The sequence below is a fragment of the Anolis carolinensis genome, unplaced genomic scaffold (genome assembly GCF_035594765.1).
Source record: "Anolis carolinensis isolate JA03-04 unplaced genomic scaffold, rAnoCar3.1.pri scaffold_7, whole genome shotgun sequence".
In the NCBI taxonomy this organism is placed as follows: domain Eukaryota; kingdom Metazoa; phylum Chordata; class Lepidosauria; order Squamata; family Dactyloidae; genus Anolis; species Anolis carolinensis.
In genome coordinates this window covers 24,110,131-24,134,369 of record NW_026943818.1, presented here as the reverse complement: position 1 = coordinate 24,134,369, position 24,239 = coordinate 24,110,131, and the positions used below count along the sequence as shown (strand labels likewise).

General features: G+C 42.0%; 1 protein-coding gene and 1 long non-coding RNA gene across 25 annotated transcripts in view; one reads left to right on the top strand and one right to left on the bottom strand.

Annotated features, from left to right (window-relative positions):
- msi2 (musashi RNA binding protein 2) overlaps positions 1–24,239 on the bottom strand; it is a 604,855-nt gene that overhangs the window by 36,750 nt on the left and 543,866 nt on the right. For 13 of the 23 annotated variants that reach the window (XM_062960125.1, XM_062960128.1, XM_062960124.1 and 10 more), the window contains one exon: positions 6,365–6,541. The exons of the other annotated variants lie outside the window; for them this stretch is intronic. In XM_062960125.1, the coding sequence (XP_062816195.1) occupies positions 6,365–6,541 (177 nt within the window). The remainder of the gene's footprint in view (positions 1–6,364; positions 6,542–24,239) is intronic. 23 annotated transcript variants of the gene reach the window in all.
- LOC134293217 (uncharacterized) overlaps positions 1–24,239 on the top strand; it is a 291,557-nt gene that overhangs the window by 223,036 nt on the left and 44,282 nt on the right. The gene's annotated exons all lie outside the window — the stretch shown is intronic.

Here is a 24,239-nt window from a genome sequence, read left to right as displayed (position 1 = left end):
AGTGCAACTTATGTTTTGAAACTTTATAGTATTCGCTTATCCTTTTTACATAGAAGGAAGATAGCTCTATACTCAGAGAGGCCTGACTATTTCTGTGGCCTTTGCAAGATGCTCTAATATACACATCTCTTTTTATGTTTTGAACCTTTATAGTGTTTGTTTATCTCTTCGACATTGTCTAGTATAGACATCTGTGTGTATTTATCAGTATTTTAAGATGGGTCATGATGAGACTGGAAATGCAGCCAGGCCTGGCCCAAGGTGGAAATGACAAGAGATTGCTGAAGACTGTCTTATCATCAGGCTGTGGGTCACCTGCCACGTTCACACAAAGCCCACGTGGAAATGAATTCAGCACTGGACAAGAAGGGTCACCCACTGAATTTCGCTACACTGGGGATAAAATTTCTAGTCATAATTCGGTATGACATGTGCCTTAGCGTAAGGTGCATTCGCAGTGAGTGCCAGTTAGAAGGCTACGCTCCGCCCACTTGGTCTCCTAGGAATCCACTCAGCCCAGGGTACAGGCAGAGTTAGGCCTCACTTAGGCCTCTTCCACACTGTCTATAAAATACAGATTATCTGATTTGAACTGGATTCTATGGCAGTGTAAAAGGGGCCTCTGATGGCACAGTGTGTTAAAGCACTGAGCTGCTGAACTTGCGGACCAAAAGGTCCCAGGTTCAAATCCTGGGAGCGGAGTGAGCGCCCACTGTTAGCCCCAGCTCCTACCAACCTGGCAGTTCGAAAACATGCCAATGTGGCTAGATCAATAGGGAAGGTAACAGCGCTCCATGCAGTCATGCCTATGGCCACATGACCTTGGAGGAGTCTACGGACAACGCCGGCTCTTCGGCTTCGAAATGGAGATGAGCACCAACCCCCAGAGTCGGACTCTGACTAGACTTAATGTCAAGGGGAAACCTAGGCCTGCAGTGGTAAGGCTGCCCTAACCTGCTGTCTCTCAGCCCAGTCTTCCTTCCTGCACTACAGGTAGAACATACAGCTAAGGTTTGGGACAAAAAACAATCTCTGTAGGTTTTGCAGAGTTTTTGGAAGATATGTTGCCAATTTGCAAGCCTACTTTTGTAGATACAGTAGAGTTCCGGTTAACCGACTTCCGCTTATCCGACCTACCGTATTATCCGACGTGCTTGCCGGAGGGACGAGACTCTTACCTACGACAAGCACCCGGTTTAGGGAAGCTCATGTGTTGCTGCCTAGCAACCCACACCGGGCTTCCCTAAACTGGGCGGGCGCTGGCTGGAGGGATTTGGCTCGTCCCTCCGGCCAGCACCCGCACTTTGGGGAAGCCGGGTGCATATTGCCTAGCATTCCACCCACCCGCTTATGTCGGATAACCGGAACTCTACTGTATGTGATATAGGTGCTAAAACAGTGATTCCCAAAGTGGGCGCCACTACCCCCTAATGGGAGCTGCAGCGATCCAGGGGGGCGGTGATGGCACTAATAAGGACACGGGGGCGGGGCCAGGGGAGGGGCGGGGCCTCTTCCCAAGTGCCGGAGACAGGGCTGAGCACCCAAGGCGCCTGTTAGGACACAGGGGGCGGACCTAGAAGAGCAAGCATGGCTTCTTCCCAAGAGCCCGAGACAGGGCTGAGCCTCTATACCAGGGGTCCCCAAACTTTTTAAGCAGAGGGCCGGTCCACAATCTTTCAGACTGTGGAGGGGCCGAATTATCATTTGAAAAAAAACAAAACAAACAAATTCCTATGCATGCTGCACATGTCTTATTTGTAGTGCAACAACAACAACAACAACGAAAGAACAATACAATATATAAAAATGAAAACAATTTTAACCAACATAAACCTATTAGGATTTCAATGGAAAGTGTGGGCCTGCTACTGGCCAATGAGATAGTCAAGTTAATTTGGATTGTTGTTGTTGTTGTTGTTGTTGTTGTTGTTGTTGTTGTGTGCCTTCAAGTCATGTCAGACTTTGGCCGAGCCCAAGTCTAAAATTAATTATTAATTATTAAAATTAATTATTTACTGCATTTATTTACTACATTTATATCCCACTCTTCTCACCCCGAAGGGGACTCAGAACAGCTGTATGTACATACAATATATTATAATACAGTAGAGTTCCGGTTATTCGCCGAATGTCAAATAACTGGATCCGACAGATAATAGGGAGGCCCTATTATCCATCAAGCCGGCCGAAGGAAGTGCCCTGTGCACGTTGCTAGGTAGATAGCAAGCTACCTAACAACACTCAGGGGTGCTTCCTAAGCCGAGTGTTCACTGCTCCGCCCCTTAGGAAGCGCCCTTGCGTGTTGCTAGGTAGCTTGCTATCTACCTAGCAACGCACAGGTGCTTCTCTGCTGGCCGCCCTGCCTCTTGAGAGGTGCCTGTGCGCGTTGCTAGGTAGATAGCAAGCTACCTAGCAACGTGCATGAGCGCCTCCCAAGGGGCCTGGGATGTCGGATAGTACGGAGTGTCGGTTAACCGGAAGTCAGTTAACCAGAACTCTACTGTATTAGCATAACACAATGTTAGCATTATATATTACTATATTGAACTATACCACTATACTATTATATAATACTAGCTGTGCCCGGCCACGCGTTGCTGTGGCGAAGTCTGGTGGTCTGGGAAATAAAGTATTGAGGAATTGGTGGTAGTTAAGGTAAAGGGTAAACGTTTTCCCCAGACATTAAGTCCAGTCGTGTCTGACTGGAGCTTGGTGCTCATCTCCATTTCTAAGCCGAAGAGCCGGCGTTGTCCGTAGACTCCTCCAAGGTCATGTGGGATGACTACATGGAGCGGCATTACCTTCCCGCCGGAGCAGTACCTATTGATGCACTCACATTTGCATGTTTTCGAACTTCTGGGTTGGCAGAAGCTGGGGCTAACAGTGGGGGCTCTCTCCGCTCCCCCAATTCAAGCCTGCGGCCTTTCAGTCCAGAAGTTCAGCAGCTCAGCGCTTTAACACGCTGCGCCATCAGGGGATATTATTTCCTAAAGGTTGTGAATATACAATATTTCTGATTGTTTGTTGGAGGCAAGTATGAATGCTGCAATTAGGAAAAATGATTAGGATGTAATGGCCTTGCAGCTTTAAAGCCTGGCTGTTTCCTCCCTGAGTGAATTTTTTGTTGGGATGTGTTAGCTGGCCCTGATTGTTTCCTGTCTGGAATTCCCTTGTTTTCAGAGTGGTGTTGTTTGCGATATTTTATGTGCTTCTACTGTCTGTGGCCCTGAGAAAACAGAGGATTTGCCAGACTTTGATGATGGGAATACTTTGTTGGGAGGTGTTAGCTGGGCCTGATTGTTTCCTGTGTGGAATTCCCCTGTTTATTTACTGTCCTGGTTTTAGAGATTATATTGTTCTGCATTATTCTATCCCAGTAATTATTTCATATTAAAGTAGAATCTCACTTATCCAACATTCGCTTATACAATGTTCTGGATTATCCAAAGCAGTCTGCCTTTTCATAATCAATGTTTTTGTAGTCAGTGTTTTAAATTCATTGTGATATTTTAGTGGTAAATTTGTAAATACAGTACAGTAGAGTCTCACTTATCCAACATAAACGGGCCAGCAGAACGTTGGATAAGCGAATATGTTGGATAATGAGGAATTAAGGATAACCCTATTAAACATCAAATTAAGTTATGATTTTACAAATTAAGCACCAAAACATCATGTTAGACAACAAATTTGGCAGAAAAAGTAGTTCAGTACACAGTAATACTATATAGTAATTACTGTATTTATGAATTTAGCACCAAAATATCACGATATATTGAAAGCATTGACTACAAAAATGTGTTGGATAATCCAGAACATTGGATAAGCGAGTGTTGGATAAGTGAGACTCTACTGTAAATACTACATAGCATTACTGCGCATGGAACTACTTTTTCTGTCAAATTTGTTGTATAATATGATGTTTTGGTGCTTAATTTGTATAACGATTACCTAATTTGATGTTTAATTGGCTTTTCCTGAATCCCTTCTTATTATCCAACATATTCACTTATCCTGCCGGCCTGTTTATGTTGGATAAGTGAGACTCTACTGTATATTTCTAATCTTATATTATCTGCTTAGAACTGGATTATCTGAGGCCCCTTCTTCACAGCTGTATAAAATGCACACTGAAGTGGATTATATGGCAGTGTGGAGTCAAGATAATCCAGTGCAAAGCAGATAATATAAGATTATAAATGGGTTATATAGCTGCGTTGAAGGGCCTTGAGTCTACACTGCCATATAATCCAGTGCAAATTAGATAATCTGTGGAAGAAGTCTAAGTGAGGCCTAAATCTGCCTGTCCCCTAACTGAAACCTGGCTGTCCCTTGGTTGCTAGGCAACCAAATGGGCAGAGATTAGCCCTTTAAACTGGCAGCAATTGGATAAAAAAAATTATTGCTCTCCCTCTAATTAGGACTTTATTTTTCTTTTCTTTTTGTTGTATCAACCTTGAGGCGTGGATGATGGGTTGTGTTGTCAAATTTTGAGGTTGGGGGGCCTGTACTTTTGTTGTTTTGTGAATCGCCGTGATGCCATCACTCTTTTATATATATAGATAGATGTAATATATAACATATAATTAATATTATTATATGGTATTACTATTAATATTATATTGTATAACATAATATTATTATCAATATTATATGTATATAGAATATATTATATTATTAAAACTGATATAAAAATATTATATTATAAAACTGAGGGCGGGGGCCAGGTAAATGTCCTTGGACGGCTGCATCTGGCCCCGGGCCTTAGTTTGGGGACCCCTGCTCTATACCTCCCCTAAGGCGCTTGTTAGAACACGGGGGCGGGGTATAGAGGTTCAACCCCGTCAGGCACTTGGGAAGAGGCCCCGCCCCCTCCTCTAGCCCCGCCCCCTGTGTCCTGGCAGGCACCGCAGGACAGGGATAGAAGCTCAGCCCTGCATCAGAGCTCGTAACTCCGCCCATCCCAGTCCTGGCCACCCATTTGTGGCCCCGCCCACCTCCCCTCCCAGCCCTGTATCTTGGACTAGGGGAGAGGCTCAGCCCCGCCCTCTTGAGCAGGAGCCACGCCCATCCCTCTTAAGCCACGCCCCCCCTTTCCAGGGGGTGCTGAGTTATATTTTTTCTGGAAAGGGGGCGGTAGGCCTAAATAAGTTTGGGAACCACTGTGCTAAAACAAATGCAAGCAGAGGAAGACTCAAGTCATGATTAGTATAGGACAGGGGTCCCCAAACTAAGGCCCGGGGGCCAGATGCGGCCCTCCAAGGCCATTTACCTGGCACCTGCCTTCAGTTTTAGACTTAGGCTCGCCCAAAGTCTGAAATGACTTGAAGGCACAACAACAACAACAATCCTGATTAACTTGACTATCTCATTGGCCAGAAGCAGGCCCACACTTCCCACTAAAATCCTGATAAGTTTACAGTATGTTGGTTAAAATTATTTTTATTTTTAAATATGGTATTGTTTTTTCATTTACCAATATTGTAAATGAATGATATGGTAATAATATAATATATTGTAATAAAAAATATAGTGTATACATATAATATTGATAATAAATATTCTAATGTAATACAAAATAATATTTATTTATTTATTTATTTATTACAGTATTTCTACCCCCGCCCTTCTCACCCAATAGGGGACTCAGGATGGTTAATAATAATAATAATACAATATAATAATATTGTATAATATAATAATATTAATTATATATTATATATTAAATGTAATATTACTAATAATATTACGGTATAGTGATATAGTTCAATATAGTAATATATAATGCTAATATTGTGCTATGCTAATAATATAATATATTGTATGTACATATAACTTGTAAGCCGCTCTGAGTCCCCTTCGGGGTGAGAGAGGGTGGGGTAGAAATGTAATAAATAAATAAGTAATTGTTGTTGGAGGGTTTTTTTTTTTTTGCACTACAAATAAGACATGTGCAGTGTGCATAGGAATTTGCTCGTTTTTTTTTTTCAAATGATAATTCGGCCCCTCAACAATCTGAGGGACCATGTACCGGCCCTCCACTTAAAAAGATTGAGGACCCCTGGTATAGGATCCCTCCTATGGTATTTAAGGCATGGAGAGTTCCTTTCAGACACGACATAAGTTTTCACCGGCATTTTATCAAACCTAGACTGACCCCTGGAAGAAAACAATGTGCTTACGAATTACAGCAAAGTCAATACAAAATCTGGAACCGAATAAAAGGATGGAGTGAAGTTTGGTAGCCAATCTTCACTTGGCATAGCATGCAAATCCCTTTCTGTGCATCATTCAATAAGTGAGGGTGTCATCATATATATTTTGTTTTCTTTGCTTCCCCAAAGGAATGAAATTCTGTACCAACCTGGGCTCTTAAACTGATCCGGGCTGGGAAGGTGGTGGAGGGGGGAGTTACTCGCTGACGCAGGGTGCTCGCTACGCAGCATCTGAGCCACCCGAGGCCCCATGGAACCATAGTCCGCGTACGATAATGGAGCCCGTAGGTCACCGGGCGGAGAATAGAAACCGTAATCGGGGATCCCTGGGGATACAGTGACGCTATCATTGCGGATAGTGGAGTGGCACTTATTTTCAAATATTAATTGCACTCAGTTACAAATAACGGAAACATTAAAGAATCATAGAATCATTCAAAAATTCAGAAGAAAGAACTGACCTTCTCCAGGTATTGTTATAAAGGCCTCAAGCCTATATTATCATCATTTTAAAACAAGCGAAATCACCATTTGACTCACTAAAAGCCCCCCGCTCCTTTTAGTCACACAATAATTCAACACAGTGCCTTGCTGGTTAAAATAACACAATAAAATGTGGAATATATTGAGAAGTAAAAAAGCTGAACCAAACTGGGTGATCTTCACTTTGCTGCCTTTCCCTAGACCTCATTTATAAGCAACGGAATCGCCAAATTGTACAAATACATGATTTGTATATACAGTAGAGTCTCACTTATCCAACACTCACTTATCCAACGTTCTGGATTATCCAACGCTTTTTTGTAGTCAATGTTTTCAATACATGGTGATATTTTGGTGCTAAATTCGTAAATACAGTAATTATTACCCTGTTTCCCCGAAAATAAGACAGTGTCTTATAATAATTTTTGCTCCCAAAGATGTACTAGGTCTTATTTTCAGAGGATGTCTTATTTTTCCATGAAGAAGAATTCACATTTATTGTTGAACCAAAAATGAAAATTTATCATATACTGTACTGTAGTTGTCATCACAAACCAGCATAACCAGACAAACTGTGAATCCTTTCAAGAATATCTTGTTACTACCATTATTTACACGTACAACTATCTATGGTACATACATTTACCAATCCTGCATGCTCTGGTGTTCTGTTCGGCAGGCATGCTTCCAAACAAAAACTTTACTAGGTCTTACTTTCAGGGGAGGCCTTATATTTAGCAATTTAGCAAAACCTCTACTAGGTCTTATTTTCCGGGGATGTCTTATTTTTGGGGAAACAGGGGTACATAGCATTACTACGTATTGAACTACTTTTTCAGTCAAATTTGTTGTATAACATGACGTTTTGATGCTTAATTTGTAAAATCATAACCTAATTTGATGTTTAATAGGCTTTTTCTTAATCTCTCCTTATTATCCAACATATTCGCTTATCCAACGTTCTACCGGCCCGTTTATGTTGGATAAGTGAGACTCTACTGTATGTGAGTATACTGTGCTTCACACAATGTGAGTATGGAGCGGCTTTACTAGGAAATACAGGTTGAATATCTCTTCATCTGAGCAGGAATATTCTGTATTCAGGATTTCGGAGTACTTGCATATACAGTAGAGTCTCACTTATCCAACATAAATGTTGGATAAGCGAATATGTTGGATAATAAGGAGAGAATAAGGAGAAGCCTATTAAACATCAAGTTAGGTTATGATTTTATGTAGGAATGCTACATAGAAATTACTGTATTTATGAATTTAGCACCAAAATATCATGATGTATTGAAAACATTGACTACAAAAATGCGTTGGACAATCCAAAACGTTGAATAAGTGAATTTTGGATAAGGGAGACTCTCCCTTTGGATAAGGGAGACAGAGATATCTTGGAAATATGGGAACCATGTCTAAACATGATACTCATTGATCTTTTATATACACACATCCTACTTAGCTTGAAGTAAGAATTGTTGCTGGATTGATCTATCTGTCCATTCCATAATAGTCCCATTGTTGTTGTCTTGCCATTTTATACCGCACTTTATTGTCCATTCAACTGTGAAATTTCCTTTCCCCATTTCGCAACACTCTGCACTTTGCCTGGGATCTACGACTTAGTCTCCTGTTTTTAATACTATATCCTGCTTGTTGATCTTAATGATTGTTTTTATTGATGTTGATGTTTTTTACTGGGATAATTGTTTATTGCTTTGTTATTGTTATTTGTTTGTTTTATCGAGCCAGGCCTCATGTAAGCCGCCCCGAGTCCCTTCGGGGAGATGGGGCGGGGTATAAAAATAAAGTTATTATTATTATTATTATAAGGCAATTTTATGCACATACATTTCATTATATCCCCACCTACAAGGTGAACGAGTCCAGGTGTCTGAGACTTTGCCAACAGTAGGAATTCTGGGGTCTGGAGTCCAAAAACTTACAGAGAACCAAAAATTGGGAACGACTAGAACAACAGCAAGGCTTGAAGAGCTCCGGACAGAAATGTCTCTACATGCATTTGAATGAAACAGACGACGTGTTTACAACAATCCTTCAATCTCAGCAGATTTGAGGTATATTTTCATATCTGCAGAAAGCAACAAGGAATGACTATATTCCCTGTTTGTATGATTTGAGAGAGGCGCCCTGACATCTGGAAATCTAGCTTCCTTCCGCACCTACAGTTGTTTGTCCAACTAAAAATAAAAGCAGGCTTAAACTTCAAAGTGGAAAAGATGGAATTACTTTTCAAAGACCCCCCCCCCTACATTTCCTGGCAACTACATTATCAAGACATGCAATTCTATGATGAAAACCAAGATGATGAGAAACAAGTGAATGTGGAGAAAGAAAGAAATCACAACTCCCATTTCCTACTCAAACCAATGTAAAGAAATCATATTAAAGGAAGTGACTTCCAACCAAATCTTGCAAAATTCACTTCTTTGCCAACTTTTGTCGTGGCCCAACTCCCTTTGGCTATGTCTTGTGTTCCTTACAGAAACAATAAGCCTTGGGCTGCGACTGTTTCCTATCTCCAGCTGCACTTGCCTATTGGGAAGAGGAGACTCCAGATGTGCTTGCAAGGTTGATCACAGAGGAATTTCTATCTAGGTGGATGTACATAATTGGTTCTCTATTGAGAAGCTGTCTGTGTCCCTGGCCTAGTTTCAAAGACCTCCAGAGGATGCCGAGCAAGTGGTTGGGTGTTCCAGTAACAGGATGATTTCGGCACATGCAAACCCTCCAAGGACAAGACTCCAATTTTGCTTCTTGCCTGGTCCACGGAGGTGAAAATACCCCAAACCTCCCACACAACTTCAGGAAGATCTCCTGGGAAAACAAGGCCTCACCAACACCAACCCCGTTTCTCTCGCTCTGCCCCCGCCCCTCCCACCATGAGGAACACATGCGATTTGCCCGCCGCTTGCACCATCGGTGTTTATGATAATAGCCGTGCATGCTTGAAAGCAGCAGGAAATTTTCAATATAACTATCATTAAGACAAAACGCTTTAAATCAAAGCCATTACCGCTACTGAGAGTTAAAGCTCACAAGATTAGGCCACTTTTTTATCTTTATGAAAAATTCATAGAACAAGCTGCCAAACATCATCTTCTTGCTCGAGAGAGTAAATGATATAATAATATTTAATGCTGCCGATACAGATGAAAGTGGAGTAAGAAGCGGCGTGTTGTACATCAGGGAAACACAGTCGAACAAGGCGCTCCGGCACGCGGCAGATGTAGCGCCGGGCAGAAGCGGGAAAGAACGCCTGTCACGGCCTCCCTCAACATCGATGCACCAGAGGCAGCTCTTTGATGCCTGTAAAAGCCTGGTTGCCCTGGGAAAGCCACCCCACCACTGGACTCCTCCGAAGTGTACAAAACGGTACGATGGAAAGGAAGACTCAGCACAAAAAAACTCCAAGAAAGAACCGAGAAATGGGAACGCTAAATATACTCTTCATGGATGAGAAAAAGTTGGTGCAACAGGACAGGCAACAATCCTCACCTGGTTGGAGGAGCAAAGTGCTGGAAATACTATAAACCAGCACCCCTCTGGTTTTGGGATGTTGAAGTGGGAATGATTGTATATAGAGTTGTTTAAATGTAATTGAGTCATGGTTGTGCAATATATGCTGGAGATTGCATCATACACTGTGTGCTGCCTACTATGCCAGTGTGTAAAGGGATAAACTTGGATTGCATCAGACAGCAGAGGATGAGATAAATAGCCCTCTACTTCCTATCTCTGCCCCTTCCCATGTGTGCCTGAGTGAGAGCTGTGTATCGTCTTGTGGATTTCCATTCGTAAGTAAACTTTTGATAGAAAACTGAAGACTGCAGTGTCATCATTTATCCAGAGCTTCTTCGTCAGTGGCTTCTGCTGTGCGTGTGCCTAGCAAAGCCACTTTGACATGGGAATCGATGGGAAGCTTCCCACTGGAGTGGAAATCATCTATCGGACAGATGGCAAGCTATTTAACCTCAGCAGACTGAAAGCCAAAACCACGGTCACCACAACATCTGTTATAGAACTCCAATATGCTGATGACAACGTAGTCTGTGCGAATTCAGAAGAAGACCTACTAGCCACTCTGAACACCTTCGCAGAAGCATACGAGAAGATCGGCCTCTCATTGAACATCGAGAAAACCAAAGTGCTCTTCCAACAGGCACCAGCTAATCCCTCTGCAAAGCCAGGAATACAGCTTAACGGTGTAACATTAGAAAACGTTGACCATTTCCGCTACCTTGGTAGCCACCTCTCCACAAAAGTCAACATCGACACTGAAATACAACACCGCCTGAGCTCTGCGAGTGCAGCATTTTTCCATATTAAGCAGAGAGTGTTTGATGACCAGGACATCCATAGAGATACCAAGGTGCTTGTTTACAAAGCCATTCCCCTCCCAACCTTGCTCTACGCCTAAGAAACGTGGACGGTCTACAGACAACACTGAAATACAACACCGCCTGAGCTCTGCGAGTGCTGCATTTTTCTGAATGAAGCAGAGAGTGTTTGATGACCGGGACATCCATAGAGAGACCAAGATGCTTGTTTACAAAGCCATTGTCCTCCCAACCCTGCTCTACGCCTGCGAAACGTGGACTGTCTAGAGACGTCACACCAAACTCCTGGAGCGTTTCCATCAGCGTTGCCTCAGGAAAATCCTGCAAATCTCTTGGGAAGACAGACGGACAAATGTCAGCGTGCTGGAAGAAGCAAAGACCACCAGCATTGAAGCAATGCTCCTACGCCATCAACTCCGCTGGACTGGCCACGTTGTCCGAATGCCCGATCACCGTCTCCCAAAGCAGTTACTCTACTCCGAACTCAAGAACGGGAAACGGAATTTTGGTGGGCAGGAAAAGAGATTTAAAGATGGGCTCAAAGCCAACCTTAAAAGCTGTGGCATAGACACTGAGAACTGGGAAGCCCTTGAGTGCTCCAATTGGAGGTCAGCTGTGACCAGCAGTGCTGCGGAGTTCGAAGAGGCCCGAACGGAGGGCTTAAGGGAGAAACGTGCCAAGAGGAAGGAGCGTCAAGCCAACCCTGACCGGGACCGCCTTCCACCTGGAAACCGATGTCCTCACTGCGGGAGAATATGCGGGTCAAGAATAGGTCTCTTCAGCCACCTAAGAACCCACCCCCAAAACACCAGGGATGGAAGACAATCATCCCTGAGCTACGAGGGATCGCCTAAACTAAAAAAACCTAAAACTGGTTTTGGGAATCACGAGATACCAAAAGGCCAATCCTGAGCGATTTTTTGACGATAAAATTTCCAAGGTCTCATCAAGATGTTGCGGAGGGCAATCTGTATGCTGTCCTCTTGTTGAGAAAGATTGTAGCCTTCGACCAAGGTATTATCACTCCTCATATTATCTATCATTCCTGCAGCTCTTCCGCAATGACGTGATGGCAACTGTCTTGGACAGCAACGGCTCCCAAAGTGACCCATTTAAGGTGGAATCAGGTGTCAAACAGGATGTGTTATTACCCCAACCTTATTTTCCATCTTCATTGCTGTGATACTTCATCTTGTTGATGGGAATCTTCTCACCGGAGTGGAAATCTTCTATTGGACAGATGTCAAGGTATTTAACCTCCATAGACTGAAAGCCAAAACCAACGTCACAACATCATCAGTTATAGAACTCCAATATGCTGATGATAACGTAGTCTGTGCGCATTCAGAAGAAGTCCTACAAACACCTTTGCAGAAGCATACAAAAAGCACTCATTGAACACTGAGAAACCAAAGTGCTCTTCCACCAATTACCAGTCAACAATAATAATAATAATAATAATAATAATAATAATAATAATAATAATAATAATAATCCTCGCAGTGATGTTGACCGGCTATATCTGCCTAGAAGATCAGGGGGCAGAGGACTCTTACAAGTCAAACAAGCAGTCAAAGAAGAAGAACATGCCCTGGCAGAATATGTAAAGCAAAGTGAAGAACCTGCTTTGATTTAAGTCAAAAATCAGAAATTCCTCAAAGCACAGCAGACAAAAAACCAGTACAAGAAAGCCACACTACAAACTAGAGCTGACAGCTGACACAACAAAACATTGCATGGAAAGTTTCTTGACAAAATTGAATGAAAAGCTGATAAGGAGAAGACCTGGCTCTGGCTCACGAATGGGACCCTGAAGAAGGAGACAGAAGGCCTGATGCTTGCAGCCCAGGAACAAGACATCAGGACAAATGAAATGAAGGCCAAGATTGAAAAATCAGCTGATGACCCAAAATGCAGACTGTGCAAGGAAACCGACGAAACCATTGATCATCTCCTCAGCTGCTGTAAGAAAATTGCACAGACTACAAACAGAGGCACAATTACGTGGCCCAAATGATTCATTGGAACTTATGCCTCAAGTACCACCTTCCAGCAGCAAAGAACTGGTGGGATCACAAACCTGCAAAAGTTTTGGAAAATGAGCACACAAAGATACTGTGGGACTTCCGAATCCAGACTGACAAAGTTCTGGAACACAACACACCAGACATCACAGTTGTGGAAAAGAAAAAGGTTTGGATCATTGATGTTGCCATCCCAGGTGACAGTCGCATTGACGAAAAACAACAGGAAAAACTCAGCCGCTATCAGGACCTCAAGATTGAACTTCAAAGACTCTGGCAAAAACCAGTGCAGGTGGTCCCGGTGGTGATCGGCACACTGGGTGCCGTGCCAAAAGATCTCAGCCGGCATTTGGAAACAATAGACATTGACAAAATTACGATCTGCCAACTGCAAAAGGCCACCCGACTGGGATCTGCACGCATCATCTGAAAATACATCACACAGTCCTAGACACTTGGGAAGTGTTCGACTTGTGATTTTGTGATACAAAATCCAGCATATCTATCTTGTTTGCTGTGTCATACAACGTCGTTGTGTCAATAATAATAATAATAATAATAATAACAACAACAACTTTATTCTTGTACCCTGCCTCCATCTCCCCGAAGGGTTTACATAAGAAAAACAGTCCATAATCCCTCTGCAAGGTCAGAAATACAGCTTAATGGTGTAATGTTAGAAAATGTTGATCATTTCAGCTACCTTTAAAGCCACTTCTCCACAAAAGTCAACATTGACACTGAAATGCAACACCGTCTGAGCTCTGCGAGTGCAGCATTTTTCTGCGACCGCCTTCTACCTGGCCTGCAGGAATGCCATATTGTCTATACTACACTCCTGAAAAACAAGGGAAGGAAAGATGCTACAGGGGAGCCTACTCACACAATCTGAAAGCAACCTTTGCTTTTTTGCACTGGCTTCACTGGCTGCTCTATAGTGGTTTGCAAAATCGGCGTGTTAAGGCATTAGGGAATTAAGAAAGACATCATGATCTAATTCACCCTGCTTCTTAGCAGGGGGTTGGACTGGATGGCCCATGAGGTCTCTTCCAACTCTACTATTCTATGATTCTATGATTCAACAAAATAGACTAGCTTCGCCATCCTTCCACCGCTCTGCCTGCATTTAACAACCGCTATATCTTTAACAGCTGTTTTAGCACACTTTAAACTTGCACATTGATAAACGACTGCTGACAAGTGATTGGGGACACATTAACAAAACACTTGATGCGGACCAACTTTCAAAACCCACGCAAAGTAAAAACGTCCTCCGAGCCCAGCAGTTGCTTGTGGTGGCAAATAAATACATTCCTCATCTGAGCGGGGATGTTGTGTGCACGATCAATATTTATAGCCTAATCAAAATGTCCCCGATCACGAGTTAAAAACGCCGCTCTCGCCCGGGGCCTGGCCCATCGCGCAGGGGCTGGGCAAAGCCTCGCCAAGAGAAGCCGCAATCAGGGCGCCCGTTCTTCTTGCCGCATTTGACAAAAGAGTTTCCACTTGAGGGGCTCATCTTTAATCATTCTAAAAGCACAGAAGTTTAATCCATTTTTGATGTAAGTGCTAATAGCTCTGTGTCCTTGAAGTTCAAAGTGGTCTTCGTGCGTGTCACTAATTAGCCAAGCAAGGCAACCCGTCCGCACTCTCGCATGATTCTAATTAGAGCCTTCACAACAAACAAATGTCGACCTTACTTAAGAAGTGCGAGGTTTTTCTCCTCTGTCAAAGAAATTTGGAAAGCAGTAGATACGCTTGCTTAACTTCTTGAACACCGAGTCCTATATCTTGTACTAGCTGTGCCCGGCCACGCATTGCTGTGGCAAAGTCTGGTGGTATGGGAAATAAAGTATTGAGGAATTGGTTAAGGTAAAGGGTAAAGGTGTAGAGTCCAGATAATCCAGTTAAAGCAGATAATATAAGATTATATGGGTTATATAGCTGTGTGGAAGGTCCTTGAGTCTACACTGCCATCTAATCCAGTTAAAATCTGATAATCTGTATTTTATAGGCAGTGTGGAAGAGGCCTAAGTGAGGCCTAACTCTGCCTGTCCCCTGGGTGAGTGGGTTGCTAGGAGAGCAAGTGGGCGGAGCTTAGCCTTCTAACTGGCAGCAATTGGATTAAAACAATTATTCCTCTCCCTCTAATTAGGACTTTATTTTTCTTTTCTTTTTGTTTTATCAACCTAGAGGCGTGGATGAGGGGTTGTGTTGTCAATTTTTGAGGTTGTGGGGTGTTTAGTTTTGTTGTTTTGGCGGTCGCCAGGATTCCATCACTCTTATATATATATAGATTGCGTCCTCTCTTTCCTCCGTGTTGTCCGTGATGCTCCGTTTTTGTTCGGAAAACTAGCCACCTATCCCTACCAGTCAGATACAATAATAATAATATACTTGATTTATATTCTAGTCTATCTATCTATATATATAAAAGAGTGATGGCATCACGGCGACCCACAAAACAACAAAACTACAGGCCCCCAACCTCGAAATTTGACGACACAACCCATCATCCACGGCTCTAGGTTGATACAACAAAAAGAAAAGAAAAATAAAGTCCTAATTAGAGAGAGAGAGAGAGGAATAAGTGCTTTTATCCAATTGCTGCCAGTTAGAAGGCTATGCTCCTCCAACTTGGTCTCCTAGCAACCCAATAAAAATAATAAAAAACACTAAAAATAATTAAAAACGCTAAAAAATTAATACAATTAAATACTATAATAACAGAAAATAACTAAAAATAATACAAGAAAATAATAAAATATAAATAAAAAGATAACTTACAATAAAATTAATTAAAAAATACAAATAACGTCAAATAAGAATTAGACAACAATTTTTAACCAATACCACCACCACTTTGCCACAGCAACGCGTGGCTGGGCACAGCTAGTAGATATATATATGGCAGACATTCAGTGCCATTATACAATTGACAGAGACAGACATAAACAGAGACAAGGCTTCCCTCTTTCATTTCCGGCATCTGGAGGCTGTGCTCGACACAGCCATTGGGAGGTGCTGTTGTTCCAGTCTTCATCCATGACAAAGACAGACATAAACAGAGACAAGGCTTCCCTCTTTCATTTCTGGCATCTGGAGGCTGTGCTCGACTCGGCCATAGGGAGGTGTTGTTGTTCCATTCTTCATCCATGACAGAGACAGACATAAACAGAGACAAGGCTTCCCTCTTTCATTTCCGGGATCTGGAGGCTGTGCTCGACTCAGCCATGGGGAGGTGCTCCATTCTTCATCCATGACAGAGACAGACATAAACAGAGACAAGGCTTCCCTCTTTCATTTCCGGGATCTGGAGGCTGTGCTCGACTCAGCCATGGGGAGGTGCTCCATTCTTCATCCATGACAGAGACAGACATAAACAGAGACAAGGCTTCTCTCTTTCATTTCTGGCATCTGGAGGCTGTGCTCGACTCAGCCATGGGGAGGTGCTCCATTCTTCATCCATGACAGAGACAGACATAAACAGAGACAAGGCTTCTCTCTTTCATTTCCGGGATCTGGAGGCTGTGCTCGACTCAGCCATGGGGAGGTGCTCCATTCTTCACCCATGACAGAGACAGACATAAACAGAGACAAGGCTTCCCTCTTTCATTTCCGGGATCTGGAGGCTGTGCTCGACTCAGCCATGGGGAGGTGCTCCATTCTTCATCCATGACAGAGACAGACATAAACAGAGACAAGGCTTCCCTCTTTCATTTCCGGGATCTGGAGGCTGTGCTCGACTCAGCCATGGGGAGGTGCTCCATTCTTCATCCATGACAAAGACAGACATAAACAGAGACAAGGCTTCTCTCTTTCATTTCCGGGATCTGGAGGCTGTGCTCGACTCAGCCATGGGGAGGTGCTCCATTCTTCATCCATGACAGAGACAGACATAAACAGAGGCAAGGCTTCCCTCTTTCATTTCCAGGATCTGGAGACTGTGCTAGACTCGGCCATGGGGAGGTGCTGTTGTTCCATTCTTCCACAGTGAGAAGCCTATGGCTCGAACCGCCTGCATGTTTTTCAGGGGTGCCTTTTTCCTCCTCGCTAAAGCAGTACCTATTTATCTACTCAAATTTCTGTTTTCAAACTGCTAGGTAGGCAGAAGCTAGGCTGACAGCAGGAGCTCACCCCGCCCACAGTTTGAACTGTCAGCCTTCCGTTTGGCAAGACCTTCTGTAGCTGGCTGTTTAACCTGCTGTCCATAGAGTATTCTTCTATTTTGGCATGTTTTCATCACTCATGAGCAGCCTTGAGAGTCCAAGCATCTCCTTTCAATAAATGAAGGCTATTGAAAATATTCCTTAGTTGAATAGATGAATGTCTTCTGGGTCAGGAGTGAGTTAATAAAAGTGGTGACTCTGTGAGATCTTGATCAGGAATAAGCTTCTGAATGCACACAGACTACGTTATCATCGGCATATTGGAGTTCTATAACAGACTAGCTGTGCCTGGCCACGCGTTGCTTTGGCTAGGACTTAATTTTTCTTTTTCTTTTTTTTGTTGTTATATGAACATAGAGGCGTGGATGAGAGGTTGTGCTGTCAATTTTCAAGGTTGTGGGGCGTTTAGTTTACTTGTTTTGTCCGGTGCCGTGATTCCATTACCATTTTATATATATAGATGTTGTGACCTTGGTTTTGGCTGTCAGTCTGCAGAGGAACATTCAATGATATATTGAAGTGGCTCTTGTATTCCTTTGCTCTTTTCTGTTTTGCATGGCGTGTTATCTTAATAAAGTTGGAAATTCCTAATGAATAATAATAACAACAAAGCACCAAACACTTCTAGAAGAAGATAGGGATGCTGGGGTCAACCCAAGTCCTACAAGACGTTCTTAGATCTTTGTTGGGTCAGTAGGCAGGAGAACATGGTTGCTATTATGCTTGGCTTTTGCACAACTATTGCTGCCAGTTGCCTAAGAAGCTCTGGCAGTGTTTAGCTTTTAAATCCCATTGAATCTGACTTTAAAGCAGGCTGTGGTTTTCTGTGTCCCGGCGATCTCATTTTCCTGAGTTGCGGGACAAGTGTGGGCACTGCCCGTCTGTCTTCATTACGGGAGGAAAGGCTCAGAACGTTCTGTTATTGCCGTAGGAAGGTTCATGATGATGATGCTTCAGAGTCTTTCGCGCCGAAGTGCGTAGTTGAGTCACAAGTGTGCCAGGGACCATAAAGTGCGGAAGATGCCAAAAGGGGTGCCGAGGGCAAGCCACTGCCCTTTTCATGTTGCACAGTCAGAACGCCACGCGTGAGGCCGGCACGATATACATTAACTAGGAGTCTGCTGCCGAGTAATTGGCCAGTTAGTTCAAATCAATATGTGAAATCCAGCCCTCCTCCCTTGCTCTTTTGACTCCTTTCTGTCTTAAAGTTGCCAAGCAACGGCGAGGTTTGCGGCGACAAGAAAAAGCCACAACTGGCAGTCTTCCCTGTCAGGGCCTGAACTTAAAAGAGATCGACTCAATGTCCTTGGGGTTGACATTGCCTCGTCCTCTGGACGGGCTCAGAGAGCTTGTTTCCTTCCTCCCAATGATTCCCGCAAGCTGGGTTTGCAGGACGTCTTATTTATTTATTTACAGCAGGGGTCCCCAAACTAAGGCTCGTGGGCCGGATGCGGCCCTCCAAGGTCATTTCCCTGGCCCCTGTCCTAAACTTTAGACATAGGGTTGATCTAAGTCTACGTAGGCTTTGGAGGTCTCTTTGCTTACTTATGGCCTTATGAGATTATCTAGATCAGGGGTCCCCAAACTAAGGCCCGGGGGCCACATGCGGCCCATCGAAGCCATTTATCTGGCCCCCACCTCCTCCCTCGCCTGGTGCGTGCCTTCCAGAGCTTTGCTTGTTTATAATGGTATTTTAATTATTATTTAATTAATAATTAATTATCAAGGGGGTGCTTTGCTGGTGTTTTTTGTGCACAAAGGCAGAAAGGGGCTGGACTAAATGGCCCAAGTGGTCTCTTCCAATCCTCTTTATTATTATTATTATTATTAACACAAAGACACAGTATAACACAGCAAACAAGATATATAGTGTATATACTCGAATATAAACCTAGTTTTTACTGATATTGATGTTTTATTGTTGGTATAATTGTTTTATCATTTTATTGTTGTATGTTTTCGGGCTTGGTCCCCATGTAAGCCGCTCCGAGTCCCCATTGGGGAGATGGGGCGGGGTATAAAAGAAAGTTATTATTATTATTATTATTATTATTATTATTATTATTATTATTATTATAGTTTTTCAGCCCTTTTTTAAGATTGAAAAAGCCCCCCTCGGCTTATACTCAGGTGAGGGTCCTGGTTGGCTTATATTTGAGTCAGCTTATACGCGAGAATATATGGTACATTTATTATTTTTTTTTATTATTATTGGTATTATTACATTTATTATTTTTCTCTATTATTGTTGCTACTATTACATTTATTTTACTCTATTTTTTATTATTAATACATTTATTATTTCACTCTGATCTTATTATTATTGCAATTTCTATTTTACTCTATTTATTATTACTTGTATTATTTCCCTGTATTTATTATTATTATTATTACATGTATTATTTTACTCTATTATTATTAAAAGGATACATAAGCACATTTACATTGAAGAAGATGAGAATCATGATTTGATCAGAGCTGGACAATCTTATCTTGAATTGATCTTTATGTAAATATTCAAAAACTTTTAACCTACCAATGCCTCATTAATGTAATTTTATTGGTATCTGTTTTTACTTCTGAAATTTACCACCCTCGGCTTATACTGGAGTCAATGTTTCCCCAGTTGTTTTGTGGTAAAATTCGGTGTCTCGGCTTATATTTGGGTCGGCTTATACTCGAGTATATACAGTATGCTGGATTTCATATCACAAAATCACAACTTCCCAAACGTTTAGGGCTGTGTGATGCATCCAACCCTTTTTATTATTTTTATTATGATTATGATTATGATTAACATTGAGGCTGTATTTGTTCCTGTTTGGGTTATTTTTTACTTCAAAATAAGAGATGTGCAGTGTGCATAGGAATTTGTTTACAGTTGTTTTTTCAGCTATAGTCCGGCCCTCCAAGGGTCTGAGGGACCGTGAACTGGCCCCCTGTTTAAAAAGTTTGGGGACCCCTGGTCTAGATGGTCTTTGAAGGTCTCTTTGCTTACTTATGGCCTATGAGATCATCTATATGGTCTTTGGAGGTCTCTTTGCTTAGCTACAGCCTTATGAGAACATCTAGATGGCTTTTGGAGGTCCCTTTCCTTACCTATGGTCCTATGAGACAGTCTAGATGGCCTTTGAGGGTACCTTTCCTCACCTATGGTTTTATGAAACCATCTAGATGGTCTTTGAGGGTCCCTTTCCTTATCTATGGTCTTCTGATGGCCTTATGAGATCATCTAGATGGCCTTTGAGGGACCCTTTCCTTACCGATGCTCTTATGAAACCATCTAGATGGTCTTTGGAGGTCTCTTTGCTTACCTATGGTCATGAGATCGTCTAGATCAGGGGTCCCCAAACTAAGGCCCTCCAAGGTCATTGACCCGGCCTCTGTCCTAAACTTTAAACTTAGGGTTGACCTAAGTCTGAAATGACTTGAAGGCATACAACAACAACAATCCTAATTTTGGACTATTTCATCCTAGTCCGGCCCCACAGCAGTCTGAGGGACCGTGAACTGGCCCTCCACTTAAAAAGTTTGAGGAGCCCTGATTTACAGTATTTATACTCTAAAGGGGACTCAGAGCAGCTTCTTGAGCCTCCTTTGATTGACCCAACAAAATTTCTTCCTCTGCCATTGAGCCCAACTCTTTTTCCAACTCTTGGACCACCCTCTGCTTTTGTCGTCATCCTTCTGCCGACTCCTAAATCTCCATAATGTCCCTTCCTGGACCATAAGTGGCAACCAAATATACCATGCCGCCATATGAGCTCCACTACAGTTGTCTCTCCCCACCACAAGCGCATTATAATAAAAATAATAATAAGAGAATCCTGCCACACACATAACAAGCAAGTGAACACTACTGCAGCCAAAGCAGAGCTCAGCATCCCCGCCTTCCCAACAACTTTAATCTAGATTGCTTTTCTATACCTCTAAATGCAATGCCGCCTGTTCGGTGTTCTTTCTCTGAAACTCCTGGCACCAGTTTAAGAACATGATTCAGCTGTAGCCAATTCCCACCAAACGCATTCCAAGGTAACCGTGTTGGCCATGCAGCAAAATACAGTAGAGTCTCACTTATCCAACGTTCTGGATTATCCAACGCATTTTTGGCTTAACGTCAGGGGAAACCTTTACCTTAACCCATACTATACTAATATTATAATATACTGTATATACATGTAATATTAATAATAATATTATGATGTAATACAATGTAATAATAATTATAATCCACTATTATAATTGTATATTTATATTACATGCAATATTACTAATAATATTGCAATATAGTATAATATAACTAGCTGTGCCTGGCCACGCGTTGCTGTGCCATTGTCTGGTGGTGTCTGTATTTTATAGGCAGTGTGTAAGAGGCCTAAGAGAGGCCTAACTCTGCCTGTCCCCTGGGCTGAGTGGGTTGCTAGAAGACCAAGTGGGCAGAGCTTAGCCTTCTAACTGGCAGTAATTGGATAAAAACAATTATTCCTCTCCCTCTAATTAGGACTTTATTTTTCTTTTCTTTTTGTTATATCAACCTAGAGGCATGGATGAGGGGTTGTGCAGTCAATTTTCGAGGTTGTGGGGTGTTTAGTTTTGTTGTTTTGTCGGTCGCCAGGATTCCATCACTCTTTTATATATATAGATATATTGTATGTATATATACTTGTAAACCGCCCTGAGTCCCCTTCAGGGTGAGAAGGGCAGGATATAAATGTCGCTAATAAATAATTAATAATAAATAAATTATACAATAGAGTCTCACTTATCCAAGACTCGCTTATCCAAGGTTCTGGATTATCCAAGGCTTTTTTGTAGTCAATGTTTTCAATATATCATGATATTTTGGTGCTAAATTCGTAAATACACGAATTACTACATAGCATTAATGTGTAATGAACGACTTTTTCAGTCAAATTTGTTGTATAACATGATGTTTTGGTGCTTAATTTGTAAAATCATAACCTATTTTGATGTTTAATAGACGTTTCCTTATTATCCAACATATTCGCTTATCCAACATTCTCCCGTTTATGTTGGATAAGTGAGACTCTACTGTACAACCAAATCCACAAAAGAGCCTTTATGGGCCAACCAAAAAAAAATGTTTATTCGTGTCAGAACATACTGCAAGGCACTTCTAGTGTGAGAGAATTGGGTCACTGTCCAGGAATTGCCCGGATGTGTTATTTCTCTCACATCCTCGCAAGCTAGAGCTGACAGACGGGAGCTCATCCCATCTCATGGATTCGGATTGGCAACCTTTAGGTCAGCAACCCAACCTTTAGGTCAGCAGTTCAGTTCAGTGGGTTAGACCCTTGTGAGCTGTTGACCTGAAGGTTGTCGGTTCGAATCCGCAAGACAGGGTGAGCTCCCATCTGTTAGCTCTAGCTTGCAGGGATATGAGGGACGTCTCACTGTAACACATCCAGGCATCCCCTGCGTAATGTCTCCCACACCGGAAGCGACTTGCAGTATGTTCTCAAGTCGCTTCTGACACGATTTTAAAAAAGTACCGAAATGCGCTGGATATATTCTGCAAGCTTTCAAAGCTTTGCTAGCTTCTTCTATCAGGCCAAGATGTTAAAAATCATACAGAAGAAGAAAAGTGACAATATTGGACCCAAAGACCTGCACTTTGTCTACCAAGTGCCAATGATAACATATTGTATATACATATAGTATTCATAATATTATATTGTAATACGATATAATACTAATAATACAATATAATAATATTAATTATATATTATATTTCACATGTAATATTACTAATAATATTGCAATGTATTGATACAGTACGATATAGTAATTTATTACCAGTAATGTACTATGCACTCCTGCCTCCGAAGTTTTTACTACTGGTGACCAGATTTGCATTAATTGTTTACCGCAGCCTGGACAGGCCTTTTATTAATATTAATGAGTGACTGGGAAGAAAAGGGACTCTTTATTTTTAGCCTCCTCTAATTGCGTAGTAATTATTCATCTACAAAACAAATGAGCCGAACACCCATCACTATGGCAACTGAAGCTCTGGCCTCCCACTGCAAGACGTTAACGGACTATTGCTCTGGTTATAAAAAAAGAACATAAAAAGAGACATCCAAGTGAAGTCAGGGCTTAGGTTTAAGTTTCAATGCTTAACACTGGCTTGGCACAGCAGTTAAACTGCTAAGATGCAGAAAATCCTGCTGATCAAAAGGTTGGCAGTTTAAGCCCGGGTCGGGGTGATCACCTGCTGTCAGCCCCAGCTCCCTGCCCAAAACAGAAATGTGAGTAGGTAAATAGGTACCGCTTTAAGCACATCGGCATGTCCCATAACAGGGGTCCTCAAACTTTTAAAGCAGAAGGCCGGTCCACAATCCTTCAGACTGTGGAAGGGCCGAATTATCATTTGGGAAAAAAAAAACAACAAATTCCTATGCACACTGCACATGTCTTATTTGTAGTGCAAAACAACAACAACAATGAAAGAACAATACAATATTTAAAAATTGTAACCAGCATAAACCTATCAGGATTTCAATGGGAAGTGTGGCCCAGCTTCTGGCCAATGAGATAGTCAAGTTAATTAGGTTTGTTGTTGTTGTTGTTGTTGTTGTTGTTGTTGTTGTTGTTGTGTGACTTCAAGTCATTACAGATTTTGGGCGAGTCTAAGTCAAAAATTTATTTATTTATTTATTTATTTATTATTTATTTACTACATTTATATCCTGCCCTTATCACCCCAAAGGGGACTCAGAGCGGCTTACAATTTATATGTACATACAATATATGATATTATTAGCATAGAACAATACAGTAGATGTTAATATTATTACAGTAAAGTCTCACTTATCCAAGCTAAACAGGCCGGCAGAAGCTTGGATAAGCGAATATCTTGGATAATAAGGAGAGATTAAGGAAAAGCCTATAAAACATCAAATTAGGTTATGATTTTACAAGTTAAGCACCAAAAGCATTTGTGGGATACAAATATTA